Raw genomic sequence first — 15596 nt, 5'->3', positions numbered from 1 at the left:
CCAGGAAACAGATGCAACTCAGACATTATAGATTAGGCATGCAACATGTCATAGGTAACAAAATGAATTAGATAGCAGTGTATATTAAATAAGTTTTTGTAAGTAAAAAAGAAATCACAGAAACAATTACTGAGGAACACATCTGCAGGCTCCGGTCTAGAGCTGATGGGGTTTTCTCTTACACAGCAGCAGCCAAATTCACCATGTGTAGAAAGACATATGTGTAGTGGGAAGGAGTAAATCCCATTAACTTTATGTTCAAACCAGGTCTGCCTTCCTGGTGGTACAGAAAGTGCCTTCAGAGTCAGTGCTGTTAGAAATTAACAACCCCAGTGTTAATTAGGTTCATTAGCAAGTGCACACAAACAGGAGCCAGAACAGAGCTGTGTTCCAGAGTGCCAGATTTCATTTGGAATGCCTCCATTGCAAACAGGAATGCAGAAAGGATGAAAAACGAATCACTGTACAGAGAGAATGACAGGGTTCAGCATGTTCTCCTAAAAGGCTAAATGCCAGCCCCAGCTCAGATGCTTTGTGGCACATGTACAGCTTGGCAGTAACGAGGCAGTTTCAGTAGAACGGAGATCTGGACATGCTGTGTCAGGGCTCTGCTGTGCCTTGACACTCTTCTAGTACTTATACAAAAATGCAACATCCAGCCCATACTTCTGGATACAGAACAACAGTGATGTGCTTAATGAAGAGAGTTGCTTTAGAGAGACAGCCTGTGGAGGTAAAGCTTCCAACAGAGCTTTCTCCTACTGTCCTGGTTTAGGAACACAAGGCTCAACGTGCTTTGAAAAAAAGTCTGGTATGAAATTAAGAAAAATGCTCATTTTTCCAAGTATATGATATTTAATTGTAATGAAATAAAATCTGAAAATGCTTAAATCAATTAAGAAGTAAACATGAGTTGTAATACTATACCTGTAAAATGATTAATCCCGTTCATTGCCATTAGAAATTGTGTAAAATATTTATTAAGGGCTTTGCCTACAGAGGCACAACATAAATAGAGCAAGTCCTGCTGAAGTGTGATCAGTTCACAACTGGTGCGGGAACATCAGCAAGGCCACCCCAGGTGCCAGCCCCAGCCTCGGGGCTCAGCCCCCGCGCTGCCGGGCTCTGCTCCAGAGCCAGCGCCGGGCAACTGCTGTGCCACAAGCCCTCGAGTCCCTCGGGCAGGTGCCAACGCCAGCAGAACGTGCTTGGAGAGGGAATGGCTGCTGCCAAGTTAATCCACCCCTTCAAACCCTTGGGCATTCTCCACAGCCATGAGGAGCTTCTCCCGCAGGTCCTCGAAAGATTCATACAGAGGTAAGTCTAGGCGGTTAAAGCTGGAAGGGACAAGCAAAGGGTCACTCAAATAATCTATGGGAAAACAGAGTTTTAAAGAACTAGAAAATATTAAATAATTAGGAGTCTTGATTAGGAATACAGCTTGTGGTCCACAGTGTTCCCTGCATGCTTCACACCTGCCCAGGGTGAGCTCTCCAGTAACTGAGTGCTGCCTTCCTTTGGAAAGCTGGAAGCAGGAATTTGGTAAGAATCATTTCAGACAGGGAAAAAGCCAACAGAAAGCCCTTCACTGTATTTAGATGATGGAAAACAATCTTTGTCAAAGGACTGATTTCTTGAAGCTCAGCAAAGATATTCTGAATTTAGTGCACAGATCCTTTCCTCTCTGGAGGGGAAAAAGATTAAACATCCAAGAGTATATCTTCCAAAGGTAAAAGCCAGCAGAGAACTGGAACCCAAAGAGGATGGGTTGATTTTGGAGTGTGTTTGGGGTAGTATTGTTGTTTGTGTTTGGTAGGTTTTGTGCTTTTGTTTTCAGGGTTGTTTTTTTTTTAATTTAAGCTCATTATTCTATAGAATTATTAGTTTCACATAAAGATCCCCTAGTCTGTACTGACAGTCTATTCAGCACCATTTTTCTTTAAAAAGCCACATTTCTGAAATGTAACAGAGCAAGACAAATTTGTACTGGATGCTTTCAATGTTTGCAAAATCTATAAACCAAGGTTAAATTATTTTATAATCTTACATTTGTTTTCAATTCTCCAATGATTGATGGGCTTTTAATGGCTGTTTGGTGATGTCTGACTCGCTGTAGTTCATTACATCCACTTACTAGGATGTGGGAAATAAAATAATATCCTTCAGTTTCTCAGTTTGTGAAGGCACTGGGGACCCACAGAATTAAATGCTGTTTGATGCAGAGCTGAGAATGGTCAGCAGCAAGGCCCTTTTGGCAGGAGCAGCTCTGGAATTCGTGCTTTGGTGACTTACCAGGTGTGAGCCCGGGGCAGCTTATCAGGACTTCCCCACTGCTCTATTGTAAACAGCTGAGGACCATTTGAACCTGGGTGAAAATGAAAACCATATGAAACAGAAACTGCTGGACACTACAGAGATTGCCTCAATATTATTTTTAACGTGAAATGTTGGCATCAATTGTGGGCTGGATTCTTCACCTGTAACAGGTACATTAAAGCAACATGCATGTGGTTCTTTCTTTCCAAGCCCAGTGAGCTGGTTTCAGAGCTTGCATATTGCCAAGGAGCTCAGCTCAGAGATCAGCATTTGCAGCTGAGTGCTGTGCGTGCATCAGAGGCTGGCTGGATTGCCACGAGCAGCTCACCGTAAAGTTCAGCAAATCCGTTCATAGGCACGCGTGACGTCCCGGTCACAAACTGCAGGAGCCGGATCCGTTTCTCAGCATCCATCAGCAGAACAGCCTGTTGGCAAATGGACACCGTCAGCCTCAGCCTCCTACCCGGGCCTGGATGGCCCTAAGAGCAGCCCAAAGCCAGCAGGAATCTCCTTTTGTATGAGCCACCCCTCTGGACACAATGGATTGTCTCTGCTCCAGGTGCCATCTGGGAGCTGCCCTAGCAAGAGCTACACCTGCCCTCACCTGAGTGAGATGGGAGCAGCTCCTGCCCCCAGCACAACACTCCCCATTCTTGGCAGTTTGCATGAAGAAAAATGATTGCAAAAAAGGGCAATAACTTTCACTTACAGGACCAGTCAGAGGTGGTGCCAGTCTTACCTTCCAGAACCACTGGATAACAGGATGATTTGGGCAGTAACCATTTTTGTAGATGGTGTGTTGTCTCCAGTCATTGACATCCACATCGCCAAGGCCACACATCAGTAACTGCAGGGAAACACAAGGGTGGGATGTGAAGGAGTGTGTGCTTCCCTGCACTCTCGGGGTGACAAGGTGTCACTGCCCCTCAGGACTCTGAGCTCCAGTCATTTATGCACACACAGGGGAGAGACAGAGCTTCTTCAGAGTACTCCAGTCACTGCAGACCGGCTGCACACTGCCACAACGTGACAGCAACTTCCACGTGTTTGGCTCAAATGTGACTGGCTGAGGCATGATGGCACTTACCCACTAAGCTACTTCCAGGCTTTCAGAGGCACACCCTCAACCACCTCCCTGAGTGCAGTTCTTTGCATGCCATGAGTAGATTTATTAATTAGGAAGAAACATCTAATTTCCAACTCTGAGCAAGGGAGCTGTGTCTGCACATTCCCGTAGGGAGAGGGATGGATGACTGAAGAGCCCAGAACATGGTGCATCTGTCACAGAACTGTCAGCTTGGGGCACCAAATTGACTCACCTCCAGTTCATTTTCATCAAAAATTTTAATCAGATCAATTGGAAGCAGCTCTGTGAATCCCTAAAAAGAAAAAGAGCAAAATTAAAACTCTCATCCCACATAAATCCTAATTAAAAACATCAATGACCAAATTACTTCAAGCTCAAATAATTAAACTTGAAAGAGAATGACCTTATTCTCACAAGGCAAAGATGATATATTCTCACACAAGATAAAACTGGAAAATCATAAACGTAAGTATTCTATTTGCATTCCCTGCAAGCTCCCTGCTCTCTTTTCACAGACACCAGTGGGTAAGAAATCAGTGTTAGAAAAAAAAATCCCTACTTTTGTGAAAGAAAGGAGCTAAAGAGCCTCACCTCCAGAAAGGCATTCATTTGTTTCTGCACTCTGTTGACAAACCGCCACTGGATGACCAGGCTGCAGAAAGAAACAAAACCCCATCAGAAAAACAAACTCGTGAGCAGGTTTCAGCCAAGTGTTCAGGTAACTAAGCAGCCTTCACCAGCTGTTCCAATACAATGGCTGGTGACTGATGGAATTTTGAAGAAACAAACCAAAAACCCCAGTGACTATGACCAAATGACAGTGGGAATATTTTCGCTCCTGTAGGTACCTAAGTGAGTAGACATTTTATTCTTCCAGAGCCCTGAGTAATTAAAAATTCCCAGCAAAGTCTGCAAGCTCTGAGGAGAGCTGTCAGGACAGTATCTCACCTATAAATAAAGAAATAAACTGCAGTGTCAAAGGGACACCTTGCTTTCATTACCAGTCACCCACAGCACAAACACCTCACAGGTGCAGGCACAAAAAATCAGTTCCAGGCATGGAATTGATCCAGATCCAGACACTGGAAATGAATTCGCAATTTGCATGAATGTATCAATTTCAATGTCTTTCACCTTGGAAAAGGCCCTGATTTAAAATGCCAGCAGGTATAAGTGAAGTTAGCATTTTACATCCTGGTAGGCGAAAGAACTGGGAAAACTGAAAATAAAACCTAGTTTCAGATTTGGCCAATGTTTGCTAGGAATGCTGGCACTGGAATCCTGGCTGTGGTCTGTGACTGGCAGAGGAGGACAATGGGATGAAGGTCAGGCTGGAGAGCACCTTCTGGCTCATGTGAACTCAAGCCAGATGTTGGAGATGCACGTTTCCATGGGGGAGAATTCCAGGAGAACAAAGCATGGAATTTAATTTACTCTTTGTTCTTATGTCTGACTGGATATAACCAATGATTAACAGTAAGTTGTTTTTTTTTCCAGCAATATCAGATGCTCTTGTGCAGTACAAAGGACAGGAATTGCAGCAGGGTCAATTGTAAGTACAACTGCTCTTTCCTCCCCCCAGGCATGTTCCATAATGATACTTACTCAATGTATTCCCTCTTGTTTTCATTTGTTACCATGATTTCGGACCCATTGGGTTTCAGGTCCACTTGATATGTCTGTATTTCACAAGACCAAAAAACCTCCTGTTATTTGAGGACATTTGGGACTTTCCCCCAGAACCCACTCTCCCTGAGCAGTATTTTACAAGCAGTATCAGGAAATCATTAGTAAATTGATTTACAGTTTTGAACAATCTTGCACAACAGAACAGAAAACTGGCAGAGAGAGGCTGGCCATTTACTAATAATATTATTTATAATAACAAAATGATATATTTATATAACCACTAAGTACGTACTTTACATATACAAAATTGTAATAGTTTTTATAATAAAAGAAGCTAAATCACATATTGAAACTTCCAAAGCCAACCAGTGTATTACAAAACCTCTCTATTCTGTGGCTTCAATACTCTCCCTAGTTCTCCATGTAATCCATGACCTTATGTTGCTTCAGGAGAAAGGCAGTACACACTGAAAAGTGGATCAGAATGTTTTTGACAGGACATTGAGTGCATAGTTTGAATTGCTGAAGTAAGTTTTTATAAAAAGCCCTATAGTCCCCAGGTCCAGTCGTACCTGGAGCCAGGATCAAGGTCTCAGAAGTAAAAAAAAGTGAAGACACTAAAAAAGGTCATAAAAGCCTCTAAGCAAATTAATTTAATGCCTACAACATTTTCATTTGTAATGGGAAAAGTCACCCATTGACGTGACCCTTTTAAACCTGGCAGCTTCCCCCTGTCATACCAGCTGCCCCTGCGACAGGCAGGACAGAGAGGACCTCCCTGGCATCATTCTGCCACTCTCCTCTGAGAACACCTTTGACCTCAGAAGCCAAGCAGTCCCTGGGCTTGCACCATGTCTCAGCTAAACTGTGGGACAGCTTTATTCCTTCTCATTGCAAGTGTTTAACTCAGCTGCATTTCCAGCTTGTCCCAGAGATGTCACAGCTCCCCGGTAGGAATGTGGCACCCCAGTCCCAGCTGGGAACACAGCGAGGTGAAGGCTGATCAGTGCATTCACCACCACGAGACTCTGCTCAGTACTGAGGTACTAAGATGTAAATAACCTTTACATACCTGTCCAAAGTTTTCCTCGTCTATGCAGAACATGAGATCCAGCTCTGTAGGGTCATTTTCCAGGATCCACTTCAGAGAGTTGTAGTATTCACTATCCTAGGGCAGATCACAATTAGGCAGTTTGAAAATGGGCAATTAGTGCAGAGTTGTAGAAACCCATGGCCTGTGAGACCTGACAAGGGTTAAAAGGGGTCTTACCACTGATTCCATGTCCTTCAGCGTTATGGGCTTGCCCAGCATCATCTTGTAGAAAGGTCTGATGAAGAAGCCTGCGAGAGAGAGGAGAGCGTTACATGCCCTGCTCTGCACCTGCACATTCCATAAAGGTACGACTGCTTGAGGGCACCAGCCCTGGCATTTCCTCTTACTCCTGACTGTTACAGTCCTGCAACTGCAACAGCATCAGAGCAGCTCAGGTTTATGGAGGCACAGAAAGTCCAGTTTTTCAGTTTCTACAATTATCCACTAACTACCATACTCCAGCGACCACCCTAACATTAATGGCAGAGAGAGCTGGGGAACTGAGCTCAGGGCACACTATCCCATTTAAAATCACTGTTCCTCTCTCCAAGGAGCTGCCTGAAAACCAGGCTGCTGAGCTTCCTCAGCTCAGGATTCCTCCGTTTCCTCTTCTGCACCGGGGCTCAGGAAAATCTGATCAGTAATGTCTGCCTGGTGTGAGATTTCAAAATGCAGCAGAAATTGTAATTAAATCCTTCAGCAGTGATTTTACATATCAAAATATGCTGCATTTGACCCCCCTAGTTTGGCTGCAGGTTTTCATGGAAATGACTGATACAAATTCCATGCTTTTCCTCGAGGGACAGTGCTCATGCTGGTTCTAGAGTTTTAACTTGAGTGGAGAATGGAGCAAAACTTTTTATGAAACCCACTTGTTGAGTAAGCCACTGTAATTTTGTGAATCACCATTTAAGTCTCAACAGTGCCAGTCCCAGACTGTCCCCAGGGCTCCCAAGCAGGTGCATTTCCTTCCCCAAAGCCCAGTGGCAGCAGCAGCAGAGCAGGACTCACCGTCCAGCAGCTTCCCGTGGTACACGGCCAGGCCGGCCACCCGGCCAATGAACGTGAAGTACGACAGATGGTCTTCGTTACAGAGACCTGAATTAGGATTAATCTGAAGTGTATAGTTGTCCCTTTTTTGGGGAAAGAAAAAAAATAGCTAAAGAACCAAGTCTTTAAATAAGCACATACTCAGATATGTTAATAAATAACTTGTGCTCGGTGGCATGTCCCTTCAACAGCACCATGGGGCTGTGTCCAAGTCCTTTCCAGTCCGTCCCATCACGGAGCCACTGAGGGCTGAAGGGCTGCCCCAGCAGCAACCCAAACCCACTGTGAGCAAGAGATGCCCTCTCCCCTTGCACTAACGCATTGCTCCAAGATTTTAAAGCTGGGCAGCCCCCATTTCACACTTCTGGGAGGCCACTGCTGTGTGAACAAGCAGCTGCATTCTGAGCTTGCTCTACAGCAGTGCTGGAGCTCTGGCCAGCAGAGGAAAGGGACTCTTCTCTGACATTGGTCCCTTCACCATTACTGGCCTCAAAAACTGCAGTTTTGCTGCCCTGGATATTGTCCAAGCAATGGAAATATTTTCTGGGTTCTCAAGGAGAACTCCAGAGGCTCTCTGAAGGGCAGCAGGAACAGGGCACCCCGGGAAGGAGGAGCTACTTCTGCCCAGAGCAACTTTGCCTCTTATGCAAAATGTAAAGTATATCCCTTGAGAGTACAAATATTTAATAGACACTTACGTTGCTGAGTATTCAAAGAGACCATAGTAAGGGTTAAACATCTCCTTGGACAAGAGAAAAAACCATTCTCTGGCCACACCTCCATAGTCAAGTCCTTTTTCTGACTCAAATTCAATCCAGAGCCTGGCTTTTAGTACATCAGGTCTCTTCACAGACATGATTCTTCTGTAGGACTCCTCAAAAATGTTATTTCTGTGTAATTTCATCTCAAATCTGTTGGGTATGTCAGCCTGTTGAAAGAAGATTAGATTACCCTTGTTAGTCTCAAGAAATAAGTCTTTGGGCAAATTACTGGTTGACAACAGCCCAGTGACAGCTCAGAAACCTGGTGCTCCAGTACCCCATGGTTTTATTTCCCAGTGCTCTCCCAGTCCACAGGCTGAGAGCATGGCGGAAACTGGGCCAGTTCCAGAACAGTGCTGCAGATTTCTACAGTACATATTTGATGAAAATGACAAGAAAAGTATCAAACAAACAAAACAAAAAAGGAGAAACATTGACTGTGCTCTATTTTAAGAGCATTTGCATTTATCTAGAAAAATGTGAGTCTTAAAGACTTAGAAAAGCTTTTTGTTGAGAAACCCATCAAATTCAAACTTTGCTTCATGTTTTTGGCTCCTACGTGAGCCGCTGATGAGCAGCACAATGGAGTAACCTGGCAGGTGTGTCCTGCAGCCCCCGAGCTGGTTCTACTCACAGGTTTCTTTAGCTTCTTGCGGAAATAATCGTATTTCTGCTTGAACTCCCTGGAGTACGGCACCGCCTGTTGGGAGCAGTGGGAGGACGTGTCATTCCTGCTACTCAGCACTCTGATACCCCACAGCATTCAAAAGGGATGAACAACCCACACACTGTGCTATGGGCTCCCCTGAACCCACCCATGAGGCACAGCAGCCAGGAGAGATTTAAAAATCCCACAAAATGACATCATTTTACTCTGATCATTTTACTGATGTTAATATGACTTTACTACAGCCGTTAAATAATATTCCTACGTGTTTCCTTTATTTAAACACTACGTGAAATACAATTTAAGTAATTCTGTTTGTCATGGCACCAGAAATATATTGAAAACATTCAGATGAATCCTTAGTGCCTCTGTGAAATTGATTAGCTCCTGCTTTCTCTTAAAACCAACAAACAAACCACTGTCAGTTGCTCAAGGGGACCATGATAATTTCATTTCCTTCAAACAAACTTTCTCAAATAGTCTCTCTCATTTATGCTCAGCATTTCTGGGGAGAGGCCTGTTAGCAACTTGCACAGTGCTGTGTGTGAGGATCTCCAGTTTTAAATGCCTGATAAATGAGTAAATCCCTCCAAAAGCAACTGTGGTCAAAAAGTGACTATTATTGATATTATTACTAAGCAATTGGAATTTAACCTTGCAGCAGGCTCATCTGCTGTGTCCTGAAACTCTTGAAAGTCCCAAGGACTTATGCAGAATAAAAAGGTACTCTTAGTACCAGGAAACATCTTGGGATTGAAGTCTGATTACTCAGAATACCATAAAATGGCATAGACTGGCATAACCCAGCAGAAAAAGTCAAAGAATCACTCTTTGATATTTTAAAAATTCGATACTGAAATAAAATGCTGTGTTTATTTTTTTCTAAGGCTGATATTCTGAAACCCCTGTTTATCTGCAGAAAGCTTTATGTCTCTTAAAACTGACAGACCCGATTTTTTGTCCTTTTTTTCCCACACTTTGAATCTACATAGGCCCACCTCTCTCCTGCCAAATGTAAAGAGCTTTTCACTGGCCAAAGATCCCAAAATCAGTGTGTCAGCTCAGTAAAATCCTACTGTCAGTAGTGATCCAGGTCATGGGTCAATAGGAGCACTTCTCCACGACCATCCCCAAACCCTGGACAATCTGGGAAACTGCCCAGAGCTTGGTGTGACATTCCCAGCTTTTTCCAACTTAGGATGTGGACTGTCAGAGCTCCTGCTCCCCAGGCTGCCAACCCCTGATCTGGGGAGCAGGCAGGGCCTGCTGCTGTTCCAGCTGTACCCAGTCAGGATATTTCATGGAAGCAGTACTTACTGGGCCTGTGATTGCTGGGTTCTGCAGTCTGGGGTCTTCCCACTGGGTAATTTTATTATCTGCAAATAACAAAAGAAATTATCCCATGGCTTCTCTGGTACCATACCGTGAATTTCTGTTGGTTTTTTCTCCCTAGCACTGCTCAGGTCTGTCAGGGTTAACAAAGGCTTGTGTTTCCCCACCCTCCCCAGCTCCAACACACTGTTTAGTTGAAAACATTCACTTAAAAACACAGAACTACCCCAAAACCCAGGGAACTTGCACTGCTTTGATGGCAACATCTGCAGGAGTGAGTGAACATGTTCATTTGAACATGGGCTAGGATTGGAGATGCACAGCCCAACAGGTAACGGAACCCACAACTTTTGGCAATGACACCCTAGGTTACTTGGGAAATTTTGCATAGACAGCAGAAGTATCATACTTCTAGATTTGGAGGGAATAACATTTTTCCTAGGCTCTGATTTAATGAGAAGGTAAAGGGAGGCAGAACTGTCCTGTTTTGGTGCAAGAAAATCACCCAGTTATGACCAATGGAGATGCTGGCAGTGGCACAACACAGCCCAGTTCTTTCCATCTACAGCTTTGAAGAGCACCAGGAGGGTGACAGGAAAGGTTCTACAGGACCACGGTGAGACTCCCCTTCCCTGCCTCCAGACAGCTGCTCCTCCCAAGATTCTGAACACGACAGAATCACAACAAAACAATGGTGTTGCAACAATAAGACAATGCTCCAAACCCCATCCCAGGTGCCACCTGCAATGGTGAGGTGCTGGCCACCCTTGGCCTGCCATCCCTCTGTGTGTTACAGACACTGCTCCGGGTTAGGAACTGGGTATAAGGAATCAAGATTGCATTTTCCACATCTCTGGAACTGGAAAAGCCCTGTAAGTTTGCATCCCAAGTTGGTTTAAGTTGGTTTAAGAGGGACTGAGATGTGAAAGATGTCATTCAGCAAATGTTAACTGGAGAAAATTCTACATGATTGCAAGCACATTTCAAGACATTAGATCTATTAGTTAATTTAATAGTAAAATACTATTTCATTTCCCTTCACACATTGAAGCTATTTATCACTTATGGGAATGCTGGAGGACTGCCAGCCTGAGCTCCAGAGACCCCAGAGGTGCATGAAGCAGAGCTGCTGCCAAGCTGGACATCCAGCCCCACCCTTTCTCTTTTCAACCCCTACACTGGAATTCCCTTCTACAAAGTTCTCTGGTCACCTTCTTGACACCAGCAGCCACAAACCACAGTGCCAGTTTTCTGTGGAATCAGAGATAACTCAAGTGGAAATGACTGACAGTGTGTCAGCTCTTTGCTCTCTGCACTTCAGGGTGTGCGATGACACCAACGAATCTCAGTCTAACTTTCTCTTCAGAGTCCTACAGTGACTCCATACTAAAAATGGTTTTCCAGGGCTACAAGGGTCTGGCATGAACCACTTCACCTGGAACTGTAGCTCAGGATTCTCTGTCCTATCCCAAGTGGATATGAATAACAAACTTATTCTTTTTGAAGAACATTTTCAAAAATTTCAAAAATTTGAGTCTTCCCACCAATACAATTCTCTGTCATAAACCAGGCTCTCAGGCCTTCGAGGATTCCCTCTTCTCCCTGCCTTTCCAATGGGGCCACAATTTCCCCTGCCAGACACAGAACTCCCACAGCCAGACATTCCCAGAGCTGATGGCATCAGAAGGGTTACTCCAGGTTGGATTTAGGCACTCCTGTCAATACATCACAGGGTGAGATAGCTCATGACCAGGTGATGGTATTTTTCATACCCTTTTCAACCCAAATTCTGCTAATTACTCCCATTCTGAGTAACACTCTGCAATTCTCCTTCCACAGCCTCTTCCTGCGCACTGCAGTGGCCATTTGCAGACTCACTCTGACTCCCCATCCCATTCCAGTGAGCCCCTCTAGAGCCCCTCTCCTGCCCTGCTGCTTCCTGCTGAACTAAGGAGCACTTCCCCCTAATTCCTTGTGTAAATCACTGATGCATATTGTGAATATCACCATGTGCAGGTGGATGTGGACAGACTCTGAGGGGAGCCCACTCAGTGTATCCATCCTCCCTGCCCATGAATCACGGGTTCAGAAAATGGTTGCAGAATGGTTGTTTTCCCTTCTGATCGCTTCCAACAGGCAGACAGCACATTCCTGGGAGGCTCCCAGGAATGGCAGCAATGTGCAGGGAACAGGGAACACCAGTGTGTCCAAGGAAGGCAAGGGCCCAGAGAGCCAGGGGGAGGTGTTCACTGTCACACCCAGCCCGTGGTGCCAGTAACACCAGGGTGCTGCATCAGTGCTCCTGGGCCCTGGGCACAGCACAGGCGCTGTGCTGGCTGCAGGGGACTTTGGCACTTTCTTCCAGGGATGAGAAAAACACCTCAAAAATAGGACAAGCAGCGCTGGAGAAGTATGCAGCAGAGGTACAAAATGTAGCAGGGAAGCAGGACATGACCAGCAGCTGACTCTGTCACCCTTGTCCTGCTGGTTTTGTGTCCTGGCAGTGGCACAGCCCCTGGCCCTCCCTCCAGTCCCCCAGCCCAGCCACCTCAGCAGTGCTCAGGCACCAGGCTGGGACCAAAGGGACATCTGCTAGAAACAGGCAGCATTACCAAAAGCTTCCCTGAACTTTTGTGAAAAATGCTATATAAGAAGCTAAATCCACTCAGATCAAAAGAGACTAGAGGGAGAATTCAGATGCACATAAATTTTGCTTCCTAACAAATTCTTTGAGGAATTGTAATTAATGTATGACTTTAACATTCCATTTTAGAGACTAACATATTCTCAAATAGCTTTAGGAGACTGAAAAATTAAAGAGTTTTAATACATTGGGAGGCTCAGGAGTTACACAGGTGTTTTAAATGGGACAGATTTATCCTGCGACTCCTTAGTGGCAGCAGTTTAGAATCATTTGCCATAGTTATATTTCCAGATCTCTGTTGAGAAAAACAATTACAGAAGGGATAAAGGATAATAACTCTGTACCAAAGTTTGGAAGAGAGGTTCATCAGACGCTTACATGTGTGTTATTTCTAATGTTTAGTTAAAAGTATTTATATCATTTCAAAACTGGTATTACTTCAAAAGCAGTCTTTTAATCATGACTTAATATTGTCATCTCTAAGGATAAGCGTGGGAGTCAGCGATACTGAGGGACAAACCTAATTCTGTCAAACATGGGTAAGTTTAGGCTTGAACTCTGTGTGCACACTCCTCTGATGGTTATGAGAGTTAGCTATGGCTGTGAAGAAATGTCTTATTATAAGAAGACCCAGCCCAGCCTTTGTGGGCTGCTTTGTTTCCAAACACCAACAAAACTCACACAGCAGTTCTGAGATGCTCTAGGAAGACAAATCTACAATGAAACATCACTTACACTAAAACTCCACTAACAGAACTGGAGAGTATTAATGGGCTGGTGCAGTTTCACATGCTCTAAATAGGAAATAAGATCAGAATCAGCACTGCCACAGACCTGAAAGCAGAGGAAAGTACTTCTCAGTGCTAATTGCTCCACTGCCTATATGTGGAGCTGTGGCTACAGGATCTTTTCTCATCTTATTTTCTATTCCTAGTTTATATTTTAATTTATTAAGTGCAAATAAGCCATGGGATCATCAACAACAACAACAACAAATCCAAAATATCAACAAGAACAAAATAAACCACAGAGAGGAAATGTTAATGCTTCACAAGTCAGAGAGGGACAAAGCTTGATGAGCCAATTAAAGCAAGCTTCCAGTGAATGTACAGTACCGTAGGAGGGCACTAAGTCTCTGGTATCAATGTCTCCACATATCAACACCTGGCTTCCTAAATGAAGAGTAAAATCACAAAGCTTTCACTTCAATACTTAGTACCTCCCTTTGTCTATCTGCTCTAATACCTGAGTGCTTACTTACTATGGTCTATATAAAATGTTCTTCCATCCAGGTGTATTCTTTCCTCCCAGCCAGGCTGGAAATGGGAAATAAAAACAAAGAAAAGAGAGAGTAAGTGAAATAGTATCAGTGTCACACAGCCTGAAGCATGCATTGCTCACACCTACTGGACTTGTCTCAAAGATGTTTATGAGGTAGGAAACCCCAAGTGACCAGATGGATAATGGCAAGGCCACAAATCCAGGCAGACTCAGACCTAGCTCTTACATAGGTGACTGCATCCTGTGCAGGGAATATTTTTATAGTGGAAACCTCTTGCCTCAGGATTCCCACCCATCTCCTCTGCGAGGAAACAATCACAGAGAACAGATGGTCCATCTTAGTTGGAACGTTTCTGCTCCTACTTCTGAAAGCCATGTGGGTTATTTACTGTAAATGTGTAACCCAGGCTCCCTGTACAGTGGGACAAGAATGTCCTAACCTAGTCCTCAGTGCTTCCCTTTTCATCCTTGCCCTTTTCTCACGCCCCAAGAGCCTGCAGTGCAGAAAGGAGAGTGGATGGCAGGGACAGGTAATGCTGGCCAGCCTGGGCTGCCAGAAAATACAAAGGAGAAATTATTTCACCTCAGTCTTGTTGGAGAAACTCGTGTTAAATTCTGTAGTCATCCCAACCTCGCTCCAAACCAGGAGGTTTAACTGAGGTGAAATCTGTTACTAACAATCTCTTGCTAGTGACAGGTCAGGCTACCCTGGTTTCACAGCATGTTAACAGAACAGATTGTAATTGGGCCTTCAGTGCCTCAAGGGTAACACACGCCCCATGTACCTGGACAACTGCAAGAGCACAGCTGTTTCCTAAAGCCAAAGAGCATTCCTGCTGCTGTGACCAGGAATGTGTCAGCTTTCACACATTACTCTCTACCTTTAAGGGCTGGGAGTATTTTAAAAACAAAGCAAAGCTCTGCATTTGACATGTCTGTAAATCCCCATTATACTTTGATTACAAGTATGACAAAACTTCTGACATTCGATTGATTATTTGTTCTGCAAAAGATGGAGGTTTCATTGAAAAATCAAAATCAAAACAAATCAAAACAAATCAAAAACTGATTTGTTTTTCCTAAACAGTGATTATGATTATCTAAAAGCACAGTCAGACACAGCCCAGGTAAGAGTGTGCAAAGCTCAACACTTCAGTAGCACAGAAAAAGGCCATGAGTTAGGGCCTCCTGGGCTGGCTCTGGAGGGCCTGAGTGAGCCCCAGGGCACAGCAGGGCTCCAGAGGCTCCAAGAAGAGCTGCAGCAACCCATGCCCAGAATGGAGCAGAGCCCTGGCACAGGAGGTGTAGGTTAGAACAGAGGCACAGCATCACTTACAGGAAGAGGGCCCAAATCGTTGGGGTTCAGAGACGCTTTGGATCTCAAATGCACCGGAAACTTCAGTCGTGGATCCTCCTGGAACACAGGTATGCAACTGTAAATCCAACAGATCAAGGCAGATCTACAAAGTCAAGCACAGACTCTGGATATCCTTCTATGTTACAGTTATTCTTTTCTTTTCAGGGAATAAAACAAAACATGGCTTATTAGGATTTCTACAGTGCAATGACTTTTCCAGTGCTGAATAAGCAAGGGTGATGACTCCATTAAATGTGTGCTATATTCAGGGATATGCTTCAAAACCCACAGGCCTGTTCTTAGGATGCCTGCACTCTTCTACAACCGGCTTTTACAACCACAGGCACATTTTTGGCTCTTAAAAACACAAAGACAGGTG

General features: G+C 44.4%; 1 protein-coding gene across 7 annotated transcripts in view; it reads right to left on the bottom strand.

Annotated features, from left to right (window-relative positions):
• Positions 1–957: 957 nt before the first annotated feature.
• NEDD4L (NEDD4 like E3 ubiquitin protein ligase) overlaps positions 958–15596 on the bottom strand; it is a 78122-nt gene continuing 63483 nt past the window's right edge. For 5 of the 7 annotated variants that reach the window (XM_058043233.1, XM_058043236.1, XM_058043235.1 and 2 more), the window contains 16 exons: positions 15197–15274; positions 13841–13895; positions 13695–13751; positions 9921–9979; positions 8571–8636; positions 7874–8103; positions 7137–7258; positions 6303–6373; positions 6105–6200; positions 5009–5082; positions 3995–4055; positions 3636–3695; positions 3056–3163; positions 2645–2741; positions 2293–2365; positions 958–1337 (listed from right to left, as the gene is read on the bottom strand). In XM_058043233.1, coding sequence (XP_057899216.1) covers positions 1235–1337; positions 2293–2365; positions 2645–2741; positions 3056–3163; positions 3636–3695; positions 3995–4055; positions 5009–5082; positions 6105–6200; positions 6303–6373; positions 7137–7258; positions 7874–8103; positions 8571–8636; positions 9921–9979; positions 13695–13751; positions 13841–13895; positions 15197–15274 — 1410 coding nt within the window. In that variant the 3' untranslated portion in view covers positions 958–1234. The remainder of the gene's footprint in view (positions 1338–2292; positions 2366–2644; positions 2742–3055; positions 3164–3635; positions 3696–3994; positions 4056–5008; positions 5083–6104; positions 6201–6302; positions 6374–7136; positions 7259–7873; positions 8104–8570; positions 8637–9920; positions 9980–13694; positions 13752–13840; positions 13896–15196; positions 15275–15596) is intronic. The other 2 variants (XM_058043234.1, XM_058043230.1) reach the window with 1 other exon arrangement.

The sequence above is a fragment of the Melospiza georgiana genome, chromosome Z (genome assembly GCF_028018845.1).
Source record: "Melospiza georgiana isolate bMelGeo1 chromosome Z, bMelGeo1.pri, whole genome shotgun sequence".
Taxonomy (NCBI): Eukaryota; Metazoa; Chordata; class Aves; order Passeriformes; family Passerellidae; genus Melospiza; species Melospiza georgiana.
This window is presented reverse-complemented; position numbering and strand designations above follow the sequence as displayed.